This window comes from Coptis chinensis, chromosome 7 (genome assembly GCF_015680905.1).
Source record: "Coptis chinensis isolate HL-2020 chromosome 7, ASM1568090v1, whole genome shotgun sequence".
NCBI lineage: Eukaryota > Viridiplantae > Streptophyta > Magnoliopsida > Ranunculales > Ranunculaceae > Coptis > Coptis chinensis.
The window spans coordinates 79,700,954-79,722,316 of record NC_141462.1 but is presented as its reverse complement, the minus strand read 5'-3'; the positions used below and the strand labels follow the sequence as shown (position 1 = coordinate 79,722,316).

The 21,363-nt window shown below is 38.7% G+C and overlaps 3 protein-coding genes across 23 annotated transcripts; 2 read left to right on the top strand and 1 right to left on the bottom strand.

The window, feature by feature from the left end:
• The first annotated feature begins 1,485 nt into the window (after window positions 1–1,485).
• LOC147489176 (uncharacterized) lies at window positions 1,486–3,717 on the top strand. The gene is made up of 3 exons (XM_086574582.1): window positions 1,486–2,300; window positions 2,768–2,894; window positions 3,550–3,717. The coding sequence occupies exons 1-3, from the start codon at window positions 1,486–1,488 to the stop codon at window positions 3,715–3,717; spliced, it is 1,110 nt and encodes a 369-aa protein (XP_086430708.1).
• Window positions 3,718–7,698: 3,981 nt separating this feature from the next.
• FACE2 (farnesylated protein-converting enzyme 2) lies at window positions 7,699–12,709 on the top strand. 21 transcript variants are annotated; one of them, XM_086572135.1, is made up of 9 exons: window positions 7,736–8,040; window positions 8,120–8,167; window positions 8,240–8,404; window positions 8,500–8,611; window positions 9,341–9,412; window positions 10,537–10,599; window positions 11,630–11,707; window positions 12,053–12,198; window positions 12,303–12,709. In XM_086572135.1, the coding sequence occupies exons 1-8, from the start codon at window positions 7,816–7,818 to the stop codon at window positions 12,184–12,186; spliced, it is 897 nt and encodes a 298-aa protein (XP_086428261.1). In that variant the 5' UTR covers window positions 7,736–7,815; the 3' UTR covers window positions 12,187–12,198; window positions 12,303–12,709. The 21 variants fall into 21 exon arrangements, 10 of the variants coding, with proteins under 10 accessions (XP_086428260.1, XP_086428261.1, XP_086428258.1 ...); XR_015201832.1 differs by lacking the exon at window positions 12,303–12,709 and adding an exon at window positions 11,220–11,313 and having other exon boundaries at window positions 7,741–8,040; window positions 9,241–9,412; window positions 10,502–10,570; window positions 12,053–12,243; XR_015201827.1 differs by lacking the exon at window positions 12,303–12,709 and adding an exon at window positions 11,220–11,359 and having other exon boundaries at window positions 7,741–8,040; window positions 9,241–9,412; window positions 10,502–10,570; window positions 12,053–12,243.
• A 3,650-nt stretch (window positions 12,710–16,359) lies between these two features.
• Window positions 16,360–16,848, bottom strand: LOC147489174 (uncharacterized). Its single transcript, XM_086574581.1, has one exon. The coding sequence runs from the start codon at window positions 16,846–16,848 to the stop codon at window positions 16,360–16,362; it is 489 nt and encodes a 162-aa protein (XP_086430707.1).
• Between the last annotated feature and the right edge of the window lie 4,515 nt (window positions 16,849–21,363).

Here is a 21,363-nt window from a genome sequence, read left to right as displayed (position 1 = left end):
GTTTCTTACAAACCGGGGTGTCTCGTGGCCACGGTAGGGCAGATTGTTGCCGGCCTCCGCTTACCCCTCACCCGTCTTGATGTCGAGGTGTATAACCATTTTAATATCCCCCCTTGCCAAGGCATTGGTAATTTCTGGAGGATTATGTATGCCGCGAACCATTACAACAAATCTGGAATCCCCAAGATAATGGTTCGCGACATGATTGCCCACTTTTACATAAAAAAGAGCACAAAGGATGTCAGTGTGGGCTACCATTCTTTCTGTGTCTGCCCTAGGAAGCAACATTTTGTCCTCCGTGTCACCTCATCAGACAAGGTGTGGCACCACTATCCGTTGTACATCTCCGAAAACTTTCTATCCGCAGATCTTCCTTCCGAACTGAACCTTACACATCTGACTTTCCTACCCAGTGGTGAGTACCCCTTTTATTTATCCTTCAATGCGTATGTTCCTTGGTTCCTCATCTAATATTGTACTTCTTCTCTACAGGTTGGCGATCGGACTCGAAGTCGCGACCCTACGACCACATCTCCTCCATAATTTTCCAGAAGCTCCGCGATCTTGGACCCTCTCAGTCTACAATTCTTGGAATTGATCCTACCACAGCCACTCTGCTACTGTCGGACCCCCAATTGAAGGTTATTGGAGGGTATAGTTCCCTCTTTTTTCGTCCCCCTCCCCCCAAGGAGAGATGTATGGACCTGATCAGGAAAAGACATCCTTCGTAGTGGAAGGGGGTACTTACTGCTATACAAGGATGTCGTTCGGGTTAAAGAACGCAGGAGCCACTTTCCAATGGTTGGGGGAGAAAATGTTCGAAAGTAAAATTCGAAAGGGCATTGAGATATACATAGATGATATGGTGGAGAAAAGCATGTCAGAGGCAGAGCATCTGGAGGGGTTGAGGGAAACATTCAGGATACTGCGAGCCCATAATTTGAAACTCAACCCAGAGAAGTGCACATTCGGAGTCACTACGGGAAAATTTCTGGGGTATATAGTGACACAGCGGGGAATAGAGGCAAACCCCGAATAGATAAGGTCATTGGTGGAGATGTCATCGCCGCAGATGGTGAAAGAGGTGCAGCGGTTGGCGGGAAGAGTCGCGGCCCTTAACAGATTCATTTCAAAATCATCCGACAAATATAGGCCGCTGTATAGGCTATTGAGGAACACCACAGATTTCGCATGGATAGCGGAATGTGAAGGAGCATTTCAGGAGTTAAAAAGGTATCTGGGGGAAGCACCTCTGTTGTCGCGGCCCGAATTAGGAGAGAAGCTATATTTGTATCTAGGGGTCACAGAGTATGCAATCAGCTCGGTCCTCGTTTGCATTGTGGATAAAGTGGAAAAACTAGTGTATTTCCAAAGTAAGACTTTGTTAGATGCGAAGACTAGATACAACCGAGTGGAGAAATATGCTCTTGCCTTGATATTCTCAGCCCTGAAGCTGATGCCGTATTTCGAGCCCACGCAGTGATCATGGTGACGAATTTGCCCCTTAAACAAGCTCTGAGGGCAGAGAAGTCAGAAAGAATGCTGAAATGGGCCGTGATGTTGAGTTCATATGAGATCCAATATCATATTAGAACAGCAGAGAAAGCTCAGGTCGTGGCAGAGTTTTTGGCAGAGTTTTTGGCAGAGGATCCTACATGGGGGGAGGAGATGGTTTTGGAGCCTGAGCAAGAAGAGGAACTGGATCGCCTGAACCCATGGGATGAGAGGAATGGTTGGATAGTATTCGCGGATGGCTCAGCAACGGATGTAGGCAGCGGAATAGGCGTGGTGCTGGTTACGCCGGATAACAATAGACTCGAACAGACAATGAAGTTGGGATTCGCAGCGTCAAATAATGAGGCAGAATATGAGGCAATGATTGCGGGCATGAGGATGGCTGAGAGCTTAGGCGTGAAGGAACTTACCGTTTACTCCGACTCAAATTTAGTGGTATGCCAAGCAAATAGATGGTTCACAGCAAGATGCCCCAGAATGGCAAAGTATTTGGGAATCTTACGCAGTTCGGCGGCGAAATTCACACAGATCCGATTTATTCATTTGAATCATGGGGAGAATCGCCATGCAGACGCTCTGGCCTATGTGGCCGCAGCCATGCCAGGATCCGAGGAGAGGACAATCAAAGTGAGGAAATTGGATAGACCGAGTACTGAGGAGTCTTTGGAGATACTGAATACCGTGGAGGAGGACGAAGGTTGGATGGAGCCTTTCAAGCAGTTCTTGTCGGGGTGTGAGGTGATTGACCCAAGAGAGAAACGAATACTGGAACAGGCATCCCGGAGGTACACGCTGATGGAGGGGAATTGTACAGAAGGAATTTCAACGGACCTTTATTGAAATGTTTGGGACCGAGGCTAGTGCAAGAGGTGCTCGGGGAGCTACACGGGGGAGATTGTAAGAGCCATTCAGCGGGTAGAACAACGGTACACTAGTTGTTAACGCAAGGATACTTCTGGCCTCACATGAAAAGAGACGTTGTGGAGTTTGCCAAAAAATGTGAGAAATGTCAGAGATTTTCTCAACTGATATTTGCCCCAGCAGAGTCGCTACACAATGTGTCTAGTTCATGGCCGTTCGCGATGGGGGCCCTCGATATGGTGGGACCGCTGCCCATGGCCAGAGGTAAGAGGAGATTCATGTTGGCCGCGACCGACTACTTTACAAAGTGGATTGAGGCCATGCCGCTGCAGCAGGTGAAGGAGGTACAAGTCGTCAAATTCTTGTGGGAGAACATTATATGTTGGTTCAGGCTGCCCTATGCTATTATCGCAAACAATGGAACCCAGTTCACGAGATCGAAAGTGAAGAAGTTTTTGCAAGCCTATCATGTTAAGCAGGGGTTCTCGGCCCCATACAACCCTGAGGGCAATGGACAAGTTGAGTCTTCCAACAAAACCATACTTAACAATATCAAGAGAAAACTAGAAGACAAGAAGGGGGCGTGGGCCGACGAATTAAACCATGTGTTGTGGGCCTATCGGACAACACCGCGGACCACTACCAAGGAAACTCCCTTTTCGTTGGCATATGGCGTAGAGGCCGTGATACCGTCAGAAATGGTGGCGGCGACCACTCGAACTCGAGCTGTCGAGGATTGATCAAACTGGGGAATCCTGTTCAGGGACATGAATTTGGCTGAAGAGAGAAGAGATACCGCGCGCATTAGACTGGAAGAGTATCATCGCCGCCTCCAAAAGCAGTACAACAAGAGGGTGAGACTGAGGAGATTCAAGGTAGGAGATCAAGTGCTCCGCCGAGTGACCCCCAGCACAAAAAAAGTGAACGAGGGGAAATTGGGTCCAACTTGGGAGGGACCCTACATTGTGGTTAACGTGGGAGGGACAGGCACCTACAAGTTACAAACCTTGGAAGGGGAAATGGTGGAGAGACCGTGGAACGTAAGGTTGTTGAAAAAGTTTCATGAATGAATGTAATGGGAGAAGCTGTCAGCTGCATGAGCTATTTGTATATATATAAAACCATAGCACTTTTGGGATGGATAATGTTACATGAACTTTGCTTGTCCTTCAGAATGAAGGAAATGGAAGGGAGGAGGATGAAGGAAATGGAAGGGAGGAGCCCTTCACGGACGAGAGGTCCGAGCTCAACTGGGGCAAAATGAGTTGCCCCATGCTGGGTATGAGGTCCCATACGAGCCGGGGCAAAATGAGTTGCCCTATGGCGGATATGAGGTCATAGGTTAGTGGAGGCGAAGGGGTTTCCACCTACCGCGGACAAGGGGTCCGACCTGAGTAAGGAGAAGGAGTGGTGCACCGGCATAGGCAGGGGCAACCAAATCACCGAGTCAAGAGAGGGAAGGCAAATCGAGTTGCTCCCAGTAGAAGAGGTAAAAATATAAACATGAGTTTCACTACTAATTAAGCCCATAAATAGATATAAACATATTGGGCAAGTAGATAACACAACCATCACATTCAGTCCTCCTCAACATCAGGAGGGGAATTAAAACAAAATGTAGCATAATCAGTGTGGCAAAAATAGCAACAAATGAAACCAAGAAAGGGCATAACAAAACTACACCCAACACAAGGGGAACTTACACATCCTCACGAATCACTACATCAGCGGCCTCCTTAATTACTGCATCCGCAGCCGCGTCAATGGCCCCAGCCACCAAGTCAGTTACCTCAGCTACCTCGGAAGCGGGTTCTATAGGCGCCACTGCGGCCTCAGACGCAGGGGCAGCGGCAGGTGCTTCATGAAGGAGGCGGCCTTCTTTGATAATCCTATCATACTCCTCCTTGACCTTCTTGGCCACCCTCTTGTCAGCTTGGGCACGGAATTGATCATGGAGCTCATCCATGTCAGATTCATGTTGTTCTAGGCGGGTCGCTGTATCGTCCTGGTGCTTCTGGGAGAGAGATACGATGGATGCATTGTGTTGCAATAAGAAGGTTTTGCGCTGATAACTCAAGCGGTCATTAACCTTATCCATATAAGCAAGGTGGGAGGCCTCAGCAGTCTTGAGCTTGTCCTGGGCTCTGAGCTTATCTAGTTCTACGGCACTATTCTGCTGTTCAAGACGGGCGACTTCTTTATCTAGCTGTTCAATTCTGGACCTTGCACCAAAGAGGCCGCGGATCATGTAGGAGATGTCCAAGTTCATCTGAAAGAGAGAACAAGAGTCAGGTTATTTGGAAAAGAAGAGGGAAGATACTTAGTGCGAGGGAAAGGGTACCTTCTCCCAGCCAGTGTAGAATGAAGTTTGGTGATTTTCAAAGGAGCCTCCTTTAGCATACGCCAGATCTTTGAGGAGGTGGGACCTATAGAACAAGGAGGAAGCCACTGCAGGGTTGTCCAAGGCCGAATCATTGATGTTAATGGTGCGATTTCGGACCTTGAAAGCGGGCGAAAAGCGGGGGCGGGTCGAGAGCCCTTTACTTTACTCGATCGAGGAGCCACCTCCTTCCCCAGGGCGGCCGGCTTTGGGGGGGGGCAGCAGGTAGGGAAGTAGACAGATTGGCTGGAGTCTCATCAAACACAGAAGTCCGTGGTCGCTTAGAGGCCGGGCTAGGAGACGAGCGGGCGACTGTGGAGGGGGCCACTTCTGTGACGGCATCCTCATCCGAGTCACTGTCAAAGAGCTTGCGCTTGTTAGCACCCATATCGGAGTGGGGTGAAGCTGCAGAGGGAGAATGAGGGGATATGTATTGAGCTTGCGCTTGTTAGCACCCATATCGGAGTGGGGTGAAGCTGCAGAGGGAGAATGAGGGGATATGTATTGATCTTCCCAAGTGGTCAGGGATTGGTAAGAAGGACGAGCTGCGGAATGAGAAGGGGAGTTGGAAGAGGGAGGTGGGGGACAGCGGATAGGTATTGGGTGGTGTGGAGATTTCTTGGGGTGGTGTCTTTTCCTGGGAGGCGGGGAGTTCCGCTCTCCACAGACCTCGGAATGCAACGATGCCAATTTGGTTGGAAAGAAGACTCATAAAACTCATTTTTTTCATGTTTTGGCAAGAGTTTGAATCTAATCCTAACTAGGTGAAAACTCAATTCCAAACCAGGCACAGACCTGATTTTTCCAATCAAAAAATTCTGACGTGCCAACTTCCGAAGAGTGTAACTCCTTCTACATAAACCGAAATGCTATGGGGCTTTTTGAGTTTGAAAGAGGACAGCTGAAACTTACTTAACATGCTTTAATCAAAACCTATATCAATTTCTAAAGACACTGAAAATCATATTCAAATCAGACAAAATTTCTAACTTGAATAAGAACAAAACAACACCAATATAGGAACAAAGTGTATGCCCATTTGAGTACTCATCAAATTTAATAGAAGGGTTCGTGCTCAGGTAGTATCCTTATACACTAAGAAAATGGTTCAAAACTAATAGATAGGCTATGCTCACGCGGCACATTAAAGTCAGACTTATAACCTTGCAAAATTATTAGGTAGGGATAAATACAAAGGGTGTTGTACCTCCTGGTATTCAAAACCCGTTTCTCCCATGCGTGGAAATCATATATCATGACTTATTTTAATATAATAACCAAATCCACACATTCCTATTTAATTGAAGTTAACAATTCTTAGCCACAAATTAAACAATATATATATATATATATATATATATATATATATATATATATATATATATATATATATATATATATATATTCTTAAACCCACCACCAGAAACTAGCATGTGAAATTTGTTAACAGGAAACTAACATGGAAAATACCCATCAAAACACGTATATCAACAAGGGAATCTTGGCGTCTGTACTTATCTCATGCATCAAAATCAAACAATACCCTTTAGTTAAAATAGTAATTTATAAGGTTTTTAACGTAGCTTTAGACAACCTTTTAAACAATCCAAAGGTTCTAATAAACCATTCAAAACAATCAACATCTTGTAGACTACCAAAGACCACTTAACAATCCATGAAAAATCTTTATCTAGCAACTGTGAACCTTGCGACAGAAGGACAGTATGTCAAATTGTCAACCTTGCTAAGTAATATATAATATACAATATATGAATTTGATAAAATTAATTAATATCTTTTTAAATCTCCAAATCCATTAAATAAAATGCATAACTACTACAAATTATGTGATAATCAAACAATAAAATTTCAAAAAAATTAAGCAAGTTTAGACTACTCACCGGAATTAATCGAAAAGCGAAAACGTTAGTTTACATAACAAACTCGAAATCAGGTGAACTCAAAAACCGGAGTTAAGATAGTCTTTCTCCTTCGAAACCTTCTCTTTACCACTCTCAAGGCAGTAACACTTTATCTCTCTCTTTTCACTCTTTACGTCTCATTTTGTTTTCTTAACTTTCATTTCATTTTTTTTTTTTTTTTTTTTTTTTTTTTTTTTTTGAAACTCCTAAAAATATCTAAGAGGAGGAGCAAATGAGGGTTCGGTTGTAACTAAACCCCTTTTCTCTATCTCCCAACGTTTTCTCTCTCTTCTTTTATCTTTATCTTTTTTTTCTTAGGCTGGATGTAATGGCTCCCCATTCCCTCAAAAGCGGAGGGAGTGGCGGTGGTTTTTCCCCCCTATCTCAATATAACTCTCCATATATAGAGTGTTATTGAGAAATAGAGAGTGCATTCCACGCCACTTGAAATAGCATGGTTTGTAAAAATCCAAACGGCGTCACTTCAAGTGGTGTGGAATGGAGTCAATTGTTTTGTATCCCCACCAAGTCATAAGCTAATTATGACCAAAATTATTTTGTGCCCCCACCAACCCAAACGGCGCCACTTGAAATGGCGTAGAATGGTCCGAACCATTGGACACCAAAATTGACTCTCCATCCTCAAAACATTGTTTTTTTGTGGAATGGAGATAGAAGTGGATGCAGTATTGGACTCAGGCTTATTATTATGGATAAATCTAGGGTGCGCAGGAGAGAGAAAGTGAGGGTAAATCTGGGCCACTCACACATAGAGGTGAGAGTGTATTTCAACAAAGAAGTACTGATCCAAAGGCCCATACATCTCGTGAATACATGTTATATTATTACTACTTAATTTCATATATTTAATTAAAGAGTTAGTCTTCAGTGCGCGAGATGTATGGTGCGCAGGTAATGTGGGTCTTTGGATCAGTACTTTTGCCATGCAATATACACGCACCCCTTGGTATGAGTGGCCTAGATTTGATAGCATACCATAGATTTAGCACCATAGATTTAGCCTTAATTAAAAAGGAGAATAAAAAAAAAATAGGGGTGTTAAAAGTTATGCTCTGTCACTTCAATTAATATTACAGTCAAAAAGTTTGGAAGTCTAAAAATCTGAAATTTGAACTCATGGAGAATTATTATTATTCATCATCATCAGAACAATTATCAAAATCAACAGCACTGATCGCATGTGGGTCCATGGCAATATTATACGTGGCAATCCTCTACTCTCCCACTCTACTCTTCCGCCTTCCTAAACCCACTTCTTTAAACACTTTCATGATTCGCAGATTCATCTGCGCAATCATATCTTCACTTGTTTCAGTCACACTCTCCGCATTTCTCCTCCCCGTAAGTCCCCTCATCACTAATAACAACTAAATTACTATTCGTAACATTTTTTTACATTTTTATCTCTCAAAATTGGTAGATTAAAAGTTGGGACGTTGGTGCGTATGGTATTCGAGTGGACCACATGGTAAGTTAATCATTTTGCTGTTTTTTATCAGTTGTTAAGTATGCATGACTGTTTTCTCCGTCTGTTTAACAGTGCCAAGCTGTACTCATCCCGCTTTCATTGACGTCTCTTGTATACACTGGATCTTTATTCTCAAAGGTTAAATCGTTTCAGTGTACGGGGAATGTTAGTCAAAGGTTGTTCAACTTGATCGTTTCAGTTACCTATGATGTTTTAGCTTGGCGCAATTATGTGGTGGTGAGTGAGTATCATTTTTTTTTTTTTTTTTTTATATTCATATATCTGTGTCAATGTAACTTATATTCTAATAATGCATGCCCCTTGTTGAACAGGCACCACTTACAGAAGAATTAGTGTTCCGAGCATGTATGATTCCTCTGCTTCTATGTGGCGGATTCAAAACCTACACCATCATATTCCTGAGCCCAGTTTTCTTCAGCTTAGGTAATCTCTACAACAGTTTTCGTTACTTTACTAGAGTAGGTAAACAGTATATCTCTTAGGCGAGACTAACGTATTGATTTGTGTACATGTATACTGGTTTCATGAAGCTTTTCGCTTAGTTATTGACGTGTTATCTTTGAGAATTGGATTGCTTTCTTAGTATGAGCTATATGTAGCATTTTAGTTAAAAGGATTAAGTGCAGTGAAGATTTTAGTATCAGCCAATTGTTTATTAATTTATTTTCACAATGTCGAAATTAATGTCAAATTCAAGTGAAGAATAGACAGTAAGCAAGATTTCTAGTTTGCAACGTTTAGAAGCTTCAGAATTTATCACGTGGTATATAACACGCAGTACAGTGAGCTTCGTTATCTTGGCTATATGTATGAATAAGTTACTACTTGGACTTTGGCATAGGTCCATTATCATTAACTTCTTAGTTGTTACAGTATCGAGAGGTCATAGCTGCGCTTTACTAAACACACTCGTACTGATTTGAAGTTCATCAAATGTTTAGACTTTGCAGCTTTAAGAAAGTCGGTCTGCTTGGCATGCCACTTATTGTGAAAAGCTAGGAATGAGCATCGCTAAATTTCATTTATCCTTACAGTAATTTCTTTTCTTACAGTAACAAATGGGGAAAACTTGCTGGGTTCTTTAATACATTCAGTGTTAATTAAAGATGAAATACTAACAGCCAGTTTACTGCCTAATCGATGTGTTTGCAGCACACCTGAACCATTTTTTGGAACTTTACTGTCAGCAAAGTTACAGTTTTATCAGAGCTTCCTTAATTGTAGGTATGTCTCTTTTGCGTAAGAACCTTTGTGATAGGTTTGTGTTTTCTCCTTTTCTTGCAATAAAGCATTCGATTTGCAATGATACTTATAATGCAGTATGGCATGTCCGAATAATTTGGTCAAACTAAACACAAACCTAAACCAGTGGTTATATTTACTCACGAGTTAAACCCGATAGACAATTAGAAGAGAGATCAAATCAGAAGTCTAATTTGAAAAGGAAGCTTCCGTCTCATGGGCTGTTGCCACTTCAGCATCCACATTGTTCTGTGTCATCAAACAGCCATTTTGCTCTTTAAAGGCTTGCTTTTGCTATGGTAGACTTAAGCAGCTGGGTCAGCCCCAGATCGTAGGGACATTAGGGGTGAAACAGGGAGCCATAATGGCTCTAGGTCTCTAGCTTAGCAACCCCTGAAGGTCAGTTGACCATGGTGTAATTAGATTCATATGATATACGATTTACATGAGTAGAACTCACTAGGCACTACTAGTGAGTTTTGAACGCACGACGTCCTACGTGGGAGACTGGGAGGAACACGTAAAAGCTGAGCCATAGTCTTGTGTGACATTACATCTGAAGTTACTAGGAGATTGGCACAACTCAAAGCCTATGTATTTTCTTCTGTTATATGTTACACTATAGAATATTAGATAGTAGTAGTAAGGTCTGACTGGGGTAGCTGACATTCCAGTGTTCACATAGTCACGCTATTCTCTTTCGGTGGGATTGTCAATTCCGCCTACTGGACTAATCAATCTTTTCTTTTATTTTGAAGTTATATAATATTCTCAGTCACAAATGAATAACATAAAATGATAAGTAATTATTTAACTATTGTATCATATAAGTTGGTGCTTCGTTTCCCAACTTATCAAAAAAAAAAATCGTGTTTAGGATAACAAAACAGAAACCCAAAATGAAAACCGAGAGAGAGAGAGAGAGGCCACTTTTTATCTGAAACATGTTTTGAGTTGATCCATACTCACTTATGATCATTGTCTAATTGTCTTTGATGCTTCACTGATTGCATTTTCATACTAATTCCATATGTGTTTCAATTTCTTTTATTCTGAAAATAATATCTTCAGGTGGCGTATGGCTAATACGATTCTCTCTCTCATAGGTCTCCAGCTTGGTTACACTGTAATATTTGGTTGGTATGCATCTTTTCTTTTCATTCGAACAGGTTTGTGATTGTAAATTTTCGTATAGTATTTATTTCCTTTTGCTATCAAAATGTTTAGCTCCTTGTACAAATAGTTATTGTCCTGCTCACTCTTTGGAAGGGATACCCTCCTTTTTTCCACCATAAAGCAATACATTATTATTAAGATAAGGTGAGGGACACTGACCACTACATGGAGAAAGGGAAACACCAGATATTACAAATCTCAAACCCACAATGGCTAACAAATGAATAGATTCTCCTCCCCCCCCCCCAACCCCCAAAAAAAACAAAAACTCCCTCATATATCAAACGAATTGCACATCTATATCATAGAGTTGGATTTTACAAAGAGATATTACTGTGGAGGTTGATATGCTTTTGGGTCGGCCGGTGGGAGATTTGGTTTTATGGTCTATTATTTTTTCATGAGAGTCTGTGAATTTTCTCATGCGTATGCTGCTCATTATTTTCATAACGCTTAAGGCCCTCTTTTGTTTTCCATTTTTAGTCGTACAAGAAAGGTCTTAGTTAATGTTGGTAAAGTTGGAGACGCAAATTGGTAGACACATGCAATCCCTTTGTTTGTTAGCGTCGATTGTTGTAACAAGCTTGATGTTAGTTCTCTGTACATATTGCAGCATGTTTTTATGGCAGTGTTTGGTTCAGCAAGAAAGCCAGGAGGTTGTGTTGTGTGAGATGGATGGTTTTAGGGATCTTGTTGTCTTGGCAAAGGTGTCTCACAGTCTCGCTAATAAACACACAATAAAGTGAAGGCAAGGTGTTGATAATGATGTGAGGTCATTTAGTCTCCAAGTTGAAGACTGTTTTCATCTCTCTGTCTCTCTCTCAGACAAACACACACACACACACACACAATGGCATAGAAGCCTGCAGTATTTCATGCTGTACCCAGCAGGGTCTGAACGCTAAACGAGAGTTTTGTATGATAACACTGACTAATTACATCGATGAATTTCCTTTGATATGGAAAAAATTATTTGTAGCATATGAAGGTTGATTGGAAATGAATTGTTTGACTCTTTTGCAGGACATCTTGTCGCGCCGGTAGTTGCTCATATATTTTGTAATATAATGGGATTGCCTGTGATTTATTCAAAGACAAAAGGTATGACAAATCAGTTTCCACTCAGTTGAAGCCTTGCTTGTTTAGAGCCGAGTTATAAATCTGCAGAATACAGCTGTATTTTAGAATATACTGACTACTTACTGGTTTCAACTTGTGAATAAGGCTTTACGTTTACAAGTATCACTCGTAGCTAATTGGCAAAATGTTTTTCCGAAACATACATACTTTCACTCTGAAGCAATGATATAGATCTTCATATGTATAAATTCTCTAAAATCAAAATGATTTCTCAAGAGACTTGCGTTGCCTTTTGGATTTAGTAATCTAATGAATTTGCACATTACTTTTTGATGGAAATTAATTCTTACTTACATCTTCTCCTAGGCTTGACAGCCGTTGTATTTGTAGCTGGAACGGTGGGTTTTCTGTGGCTCCTATTTCCAGCCACTAGTCCAGATATGTATAATGTGAGAGCAGATGGTTGCAGGTGTTGGCATGGGTACTGCAGTTGGAATTAAAACTTGTACAATGTATGAAAACAAGTACAGTTCAATGATATCTGAATCTTTGTGTCTGATAGCTGACTATGTTAATGTTTTTATCTTATTATCTTGCTGAATGCTTGTTTGAGTAGACCTTGAATTGAGGTTTCATTCTCGATGACAATCAATGAGTATTCCATGGATATAAGCTGCTGTCACCAACTCACCACTGTGGAAACTTGTCAGACTTGTCAGACTTGCTTCAAGGTATGCAAAGCTGGAGTGACATGTTGGAAAGTCCCAACGAAATTGTGCAGTTAAATTGTGCTTCACAAGTAAGAGGTTAAATTTTACAGGGCACATCTACTAGATAAATTCCTTTCATAGACCAGCCAGTGTCATTTGTTCATATTTTTCATGGAATAGCCGTTGTTTGTAATGCAAATTCAGTTCTGAGTGTGACCAGTTGGTTGTGTATTTCATCACTGAGAGAACTGTTGTATCTACTGCCTAACGTGTTTTGGAAATTGTACATTTGAAGTTGGCTAATTTTGGCATCTGCTTTTGATTTTGGCTTTGGTTACTGGTTCAACATCGCATGACATTTAACTCTATAGCTTAAATTTTGTTTTACCCGTCAGTCGAACCAAGATGTGATCAATACGAGAATTACTAGAGTGCGAACCTGCACATTTTGCTAATACAACTTGCTTCCATTAACACTGGATTGAGGTCAACACAAACTATCCCATAATTTTAACCAAAGTTGGACAAGAATGTACTCCTTACTATAATGGCAACTTTTGTATGGATAATTTAGTCCGAACAACGAAGAGGAGTCTAGCTGTGGATGTCCATCCACATGGGCCATTAAGAGCTTCTCTTTCGCTGGTTTTACCCAAAAAAGAGTAGTGGACTAGATTTGGTACGCAACAACTTGGATCTTATGAACTACTCGGAACGATGTGGTTTTAAGCAAAAACAGGTTAGGATGGATCGCATATGTACTAGTGTAAAGGTTTTGGCTTGGTATTGAGTTGGCAGATCGATCAGGAACCGGGATTATTGGTTCGAAGAATTAATGGTGCACTGGGATTCCCTTTTTAGAGCTACTTGATGACTTGGATGCATGTTATAGTTGGTTTCTGGTGTTCTGTCATGTATTGGCGTGAGTAGCTCTCTCACCTAACTTGTAATTGTGCCTTTTTGTAGCTTCATCAATAAATTTTATCTTATCAAAAAAAACTTTAAACCCCAAACATGGCTTTTGTGAGAGCATCATCAACGCGTTGTTATTTTTGATTTTCAATGTGACAGTTGACAATTTTTTTAGCAATTTCCGTCACCAACGCGTTGTCAAATGATCGTTTTTATTTTAAGAATTGTCAAAAGTGGAGCCAAATTGGTTAAGAAAATAGAAATGGTTCGCATGACGGTAAAACTAGACCCGTCCCAAGATTACGACGGAAAACTAGACCCGTCCGAGAGTAGTAAAATGTGCACGGGTCTACTTTAGCCATCCCGTAATTTTTTTTGTTTTTTTAATAAAAAATTAAAACGGTTCGATTTTGTACCGTTGGAATTAACGGCTATATTAATCGACTATATTTAGTTCCGTTGGATCGGGCCTATATATATTCCATATATGCTTAACTCATTTTTCACTAATTCACTTCATCTTCTTCTTTCTTCTTTTTATTCTTCACCAAAATCACAAAATGTCTTCACAAAGATCTAGAGGTAGAGGAAAACAGAGGTGGTAGAAATAGTGAAAACCAAAACCAAGAAAAACAGCCAACATACCTATGTTCAAAGTCGCTCAAAAATTTTCACAACCGTTGAAGATGAAATTTTATGTCATAGTTGGATTTTTATTTCAAAAGATCGCATTTGTTGGACGGGCCAAAATAGGCATGTTTTTTTGAGAAAATTGTTGAAATGAACAAGCGTATGAGCCAATGCGTTACTTAACCGGTGGATCGGTTCAAGCGCGTTTTCACATCATCCAACATTCGGTAAGTTTATTTCAAGGTTATTATGATCAACAATTGAGAATGAATGCTAGTGGTACTAATGCGGATGATACAATGTCACGAGCTCGTACTATATTTTTAACTGTTCAAAAGGAACATTTTAAATTTGAGCATTGTTATTGGATTTTAATATTAAGTCCAAAATGGAATCATTTATATCAAGCTAGAAGTGATAGTAGTTCAAAAAAACAGAGAACCACTTCTAGTAGTGATGTTAGTGGTGGCATCAGTGGTGGATCAACCGCTAACAATATTGGAATAGCCAATATTTCGTTAGATGAAGAAAGTCAACCATCGAGGGAAGTGCCCGGATCAGAAAAACGTCCAAAGGGAAGAAAGTTTAAGAAAAGAGATGCTGATGAAGTTGCACACCAAATGGCACAAACTCTGGAGGAGGTCAGAGACAATCAACTTACAACTGCAAAATATCTGCAAGAACAAAACAGAGCTAAAACGACAAATGTTCCTCTCAATGAAAAAGGAAAAAGAAGACGAAATATTGAGGCTTGAAGCACAGAAAGAACAAGATATCATGATGCTTGATCTAAGCAAGTTTAGCGGTATTCAACTGACATTTTGGGAAGCTAAGCAAGCTATCTATCGTAAGTGGGTTGAACAAGAACAAGGTATTCCTATTTGCTCCTTCTATTCCTAATTATCCAACCTCTTCTACTCCATACATTCCAACCCCCTCTAGTCCATACATTCCAACCCCTCCTAGTCCAAACATTCCAACTCATTATTCTCAACAGTTTTGGGTCTTTTTCTTCTTCCGGATCAACAAACAAAGGTGCTAGTGGCCTCTGCGGGATGCCTAACCTCGCTCTCCCAATCCATTTCCATTTGAGGGATGAAAATGAAGAATAATGAAGATGATGATTTTTTTTAGTTATAACGCTTTTAATTCCAAGTATGTTGTAACGTTTTAATTCCAAATATGTTGTAACGTTTTTAATTCCAAATATGTTGTAACGTTTTTAATTTCAAGTATGTTGTAACGTTTTTAATTCCAAATATGTTGTAACGTTTTTAATTCCAAATATGTTGTAACGTTTTTAATTCCAAGTATGTTGTAACGTTTTTAATTCCAAATATGTTGTAACGTTTTTAATTTCAAGTATGTTGTAACGTTTTAAATTCCAATTATATTGTAACGTTTTTAATTTCAAGTATGTTGTAACGTTTTTAATTTCAACTATGTGCAAATCTTATTCAACAAATCACAATCTTATTTAAACAAAACAAACTTGATAAAATTACACTTAACAGAAAATACAGAAAGCACCAAAACTTGATGAAAGTACAGTTAACAGAAAATTCAACTAAGACAAATCAAACTTAAACAAACATGATGAAAGTACAGTTAATAGAAAATACATAAAGCACACTTAAAAAACACAGTTAACAAACTTAAACAAACTTATTAGTTGTTCCTTTGGTTGTGGCGTGCACCATAACGTGCCCAATGATGTTCAACCAGATCATTCTTCAATTGTTGATTAGTAGCTCCACAACGAATACTTAATGTCCTAGCTACCATGTTTTGCACAAACAGATGGTCATTACTCTGCATCTCAACTTCATGCCGCAACCGCTCATCCGGCGGTGGTTTCCACTTTGAAGTTGTACATTACGTTCATTCTCAACAATCATGTTGTGAAGTATAATACATGTCTTCATTATAACGGGATAGAGCTCCTCCGTCCCAATCGACGAAAGCGAGCCCGCTAACAATTGCAAATCTAGCCTCAGAAAACACCAAAACCACGTTCCACATCTTTACGAAATGCTTCTTTGCGCTTTTGCAAAATTAGTATCCATAGGAGTAGCGGGGAGATGGGATTGTTTGAATCGTAGTAGCCCATGGTCGATATATTCCATCGCAAAATATTGTAAGGATTGTTATTAACTTGATAAACACAAGCGGAGCTCGTTCCTCGACTAAATTATCAAATAAATGAGAATTATCTAACACATTAAGATCATTACACGATCCAACCATTCCAAAGTATCGCGCAAAAAACCATAGCTCCCGGTCTACAACCGCTTCCAAAATCCGCGATTAAGCTTTTCTAGCATGGCCTAAATGAGTTCCATGCCACGCAGCTGGACAATTTTTCCATACCGGTGCATACAGTCTAAACTACCCAACATACCCGCCAACCGCGTTCTTCACTTATCGCAAAAACGTGTTACATCTTCTTCCGTTGGGCTTCGGGTATTGTTCTTCAAAAATAGTTGACAACCGCATTGCAGAAATGATGAAGTGATTCTCGGGCGCACTCTCGGCAAGTTTTATCCAATGATCCATTGAATCAGCTGGACAACCATAAGCAAGCATCTGTATTGCAGCTGTCATTTTTACCAAACCCGAAACCCCAGGCAAACCAAGAGCATCACAAGAAGGCTTAAAATATGAATCAAAATTAGTGACAACTTCCAATATATTGTTAAAAAGTGGTCTTCTCATACGAAACCTACGACGAAACTTACCTGCTTTATAAGTTGGTCTATCAGCAAAATAATCAGCTACCAACCGTTCATGCGCACCAACACGATCGCGGTTAGTGTATTCTCTACCATCAACAGATCCACCCCATTTTGGTACAGATAAAGCGTTGAAAGCCGGAATCATTGACGCCACTACAACTGCATCACTTTGCATTTGTTGAACGATTACGGTATTTTCATCATCATCGTCGAAAATTAGTTCACTTACTCTTTCGCACCAATTGCTATTATGACTACTATAACCCATGACAAAATATAAAAAGTTTGATTGATGAGAGGAGATGAAGAAATGATGGATGCTTCAACTGTGATTCATATGTGATATATAACGTAGAAAGTGGAGGGAAACAATGGGCGCCAATATGGGTTGGCGCCATAAAAATGGGGGGAATTGATGGACGGGACAACTTGTGCCGTTTATAAAAGATTAATGTTTGCACGGGACAACTTTAGCCGTGCGAAATGAAAACAAGAATTTTTCTTATTTCGCGTTGGTCCTTGATTCATTTTTGACTTTTTTGATTCCTTAAAAACGCTGATGTGTCACAATTGCAAATAGCAATGCGTTGATGATGCTCTGACTAGGCTATTTTTTTGTTATAATTGTTGGTGTTTTCATTATGAAATATTAATTCCGTTTTTGGAGTTTTGTTAGTTTTGATCTTATTGTTGTGCATTGTTGTGAATATATGTAAGAGATAATTTGTAAACATTATGTTTAGAGATTATTAAAAAAAAAAAAATTACCTCTTGGAGGCATATTGATTATGTCTGTATGAAAGGAAATTTTTGAATCAATTTTCATTTGTTTTAGAAAACGTTTTTCGTGTGTAATGGGTGTATTTAAGATATGTTAAACAAGAAAAGTACAAAATTGTTCAAACTCATAATTTTTACAGAACAAAAGTATCATTTGTCGGCATTTTGACACTTGAAATTCCAAATTTTCTACAACAATGTATGTATGTATATACATGGGGATATTTTAAATTCATACCCGAACAAAATTGCTTGGTGTTGAAAATTTGTCACTATGTATGCATACACCAAAAGACAGATATTTTTATATTTCCCCAAAAAAATTGTTGTGGTCAGAATCTTGACCTATAATAAAAAAAAATTATTATCGTTCTCCAAAAAAAAAATCATCATGTCAATTTATCTTAGACGCTGTGTACATAGGAAAATCTATCATTTTTCCTCAAACAAAATTTCAAATTTCAAAATTTTGACATGATGAATAATAGCACTTGAAACAATAAAAGATATTCGTTTGCAATATGGTCGTCGTGAAAACATTAGACAACTATTTTTCCTTAGTTCTAATTTGCAAAAAATTGATGAGTATTAGATTATGATTTGCCGAAACTTTTTATAGTTTGCTGGTTTGTCTAACTTGCAAATTAGTATGGATGCGTATTTATATAACATCTAGTACGAAGACTATCATCATTAGCATATCAAGATGTTTATGGACAGAGATGCAAAAGAAATTAAAAGTTGTATATATACTCGTAAGTCTATTGGATTTCTCTTCAAGGGCATACCTACATCTAACAATTTTTTTTGGGTAGACTGCATGTTTTTTAATAATTATGTTAATATTAACGCTAAAGTATAAAAACCAATGTTAAAATGTGGCTTGGTGGGGGTTTGATAACATCAGTCTCAACAGATTAATACCATGTATAATGTGTATGTTGTGCAACGGAAGTGATAACAACTTGAGAGGGGTGATGAATCACAAACAAACAAAGTAAACAAAGTATCAACTATGTAAGAAATAACCAACAAAGTAGTAAAGACACAAAAATTTACGTGGTTCGGCTTACGCCTAATCTACAACCAAATGATAAGCTTCAAATTGAGATAATCAAATAGTGTTACACACTCATCTTGTTCAATAGAACACCCAAAGTCCTCTTTTAGAAGAACTCACAAATCTCCCATTTCGAAGACGAAGTAGACCAGTTGGTATGGATGCATGCCTATTTATATAACATACAGTACAAAGACTATTGCAACTATTCTCATAAGCCTCCGCAGTAATGCAACCCGAAATTGTACATTTTGATTTAGAAAACATTGGAGTGTTAAATCTTGAACAATTTTCTACAACGATGTATGTATGTATATGCATGGGGATATTTTAAATTCATACCCAAACAAAATTGCTTGGTGTTGGAAATTTGTCACTATGTATACATACATCAAATGGCAAATATTTCTATATTTCCCCAAAAAAATTGTTGTGTCAGAATCTTGACCTATAGTAAGAAAATATTATTATTGTTCAAAAAAAAAAAAACCATCATGTCATTTATCTCACACGTTGTATGCATAAGAAAATCTATCATTTTTCCTCAAACAAAATTGTGAGTTTCAAAATTTTGACATGATGAATACTTATTAGCTAGCACTTGAAACAATAACAGATATTCGTTTGCAATATGGTCATCGTGAAAACATTAGACAACTATTTTTGCTTGGTTCTAATTTGCATAAAATTGATGAGCATTAGATTCTGATTTGTCAAAACTTTTTATAGTTTGCTGGTTTACAAATTAGTATGGATGCGTATTTATATAACATCTACTACGAAGACTATCATCATTAGCATATCAAGATGTTTATGGACAGAAATACAAAAGAAATTAAAAGTTGTATATATACTCGTAAGTCTATTGGATTTCTCTTTGTCGAAAGGGCATACTTGCATCTAACAAATTTTTTTGGTAGACTGCATGTTTTTTTAATAATTATATTAATATTAACGCTAAAGTATGGAAACCAATGTTAAAATGTGGCTTGTTGGGTTTGATAACATTAGTCTCAACAGATTAATACCATATATGTATTGTGTGTACATATTTTAGCAAATAGATATATAACACATGACAGCATCTTCGTAAGGCTCGGATATGGTCTTGGTGTGGGTAGAAAGTACCAGAGCACACTTCAAGTTCAAATCCTCTTACTTCCTAGGTTCGGAAGTGAGACAAGAAGAGGAGGTTTGTGGGCTTTGGAACTAGTTGGAGTAGTAGGTTCATATAACCAACTCCTAACTATAAACTCCAAATTCGGAACTCAACTACTAGGTTCGGAACAGGTTCATGGGCTTTGGAACTAGTTGGAGTAGTAGGTTTGTATAACCAACTCCTAACTATGAACTCCAAATCCGGAACTTAACTACTAGGCTTGGAGCTCTAACTACTCTTTCGAACCTAAACATGTTTTTGTATTGTTTAAGTCAATAAAAGAGACCTATTTGACTTGGAAAACATGGGGCTTCTAGAAGAGTCAAGATGAGACTTAACAAGAGACGATTTCATAGTTAAACAATAATTGGGAAACCTCATCTATTCTTATAAATAGAATAGTTGAACTACGCTTTGAGTTTGATTCCTATTCACAGGATACATAGGCAACCATTAAAGAACGTGATTCAACTCATCATCTTCTAAATCTCTTATTCTTCTTGATCAAATACTTCTCATTGTTCTTTGATCACCAACAAAATACTTGTGTTTCTAGATTATGAAAAATCATCACACATGTATAATGCGTACGAACTCAAGAAAACTGATACAAGATAAGTGAGTATGTACCTATTTTATGTATCAGATGAGATGGAAAATGAACCTCACATATGCAATCAAAGTCAATATAACAAACACCACACATTTTATTATTACGTAGTTTCGTTTTGGTCTTGCCGCCTTCACCCACCATACTAAATGCATTAATGCAAAGATCCACAACTCCCAAAGTTCGTGATCCACTTTGGCACTCTAGAATGGAGTTCACAACTGGTCATTTTTGAAGTTATGCTAGTACTTGTAGTAAAAAGTATTTTTACAGATTCTTCAATCTATTTGATGTGGATAGCTCCAACATCTCCTTAATCATAATTATGGTTATAGCACAGTCTCGGGCTTCCGACGAAGTTGTTACAGTGCGAGTCGATCTTGTCATCACAATTCTTCTAACTCCAAGATACGTAACATCATTTATGTGATCTTGTATGTACTTGTTTGAATGTTTATATCTTGGTGCTCCTCTGATATATGTTCATCATCAATAATATAGGAGACTTACTTGAGTACTTACTAGTTAGCAAAATTCGTTTTAATATGGTCATTATGAAAACACTCGACAACTATTTTGTCTTTGTTCTAATTTGTAAAAAAATTGATGGCTATTAGATTTTGATTTGCAAAATTTTTGTATGGTTTATCAGTTTGTCTAATTTGCAAAAATAATTATGGATGCATATTTATATTACATACACTACTAAAAAAAAAGGTTTTTATCTCGGTTCTAAAACTATCCTTATCTCAGTTATGCTGATTAGCGAGATAATATGTCCCATAAACTAGTTATTAACTACGAGTTGAAATATGTTATCTCGATTCTTACATATCCGAGATAGACCAAAATATAATTATCTCGCATGGTGTGGCACTGATATAATAGGAAATTTCAGTTATCTAGCACTCAATCAAAATAATTGAAATTAAACCAAATATCTTGACACTCAACCGATATAACTAATCTTAAACCAAATATCTCGGAATAGATATGCAAAATAGAAAACAGAAATTGCAGAAAAGGAGGACACGATTAGATAATGCATGAACTCAGGATGGCAACTGCGCGCCCCGTTGTG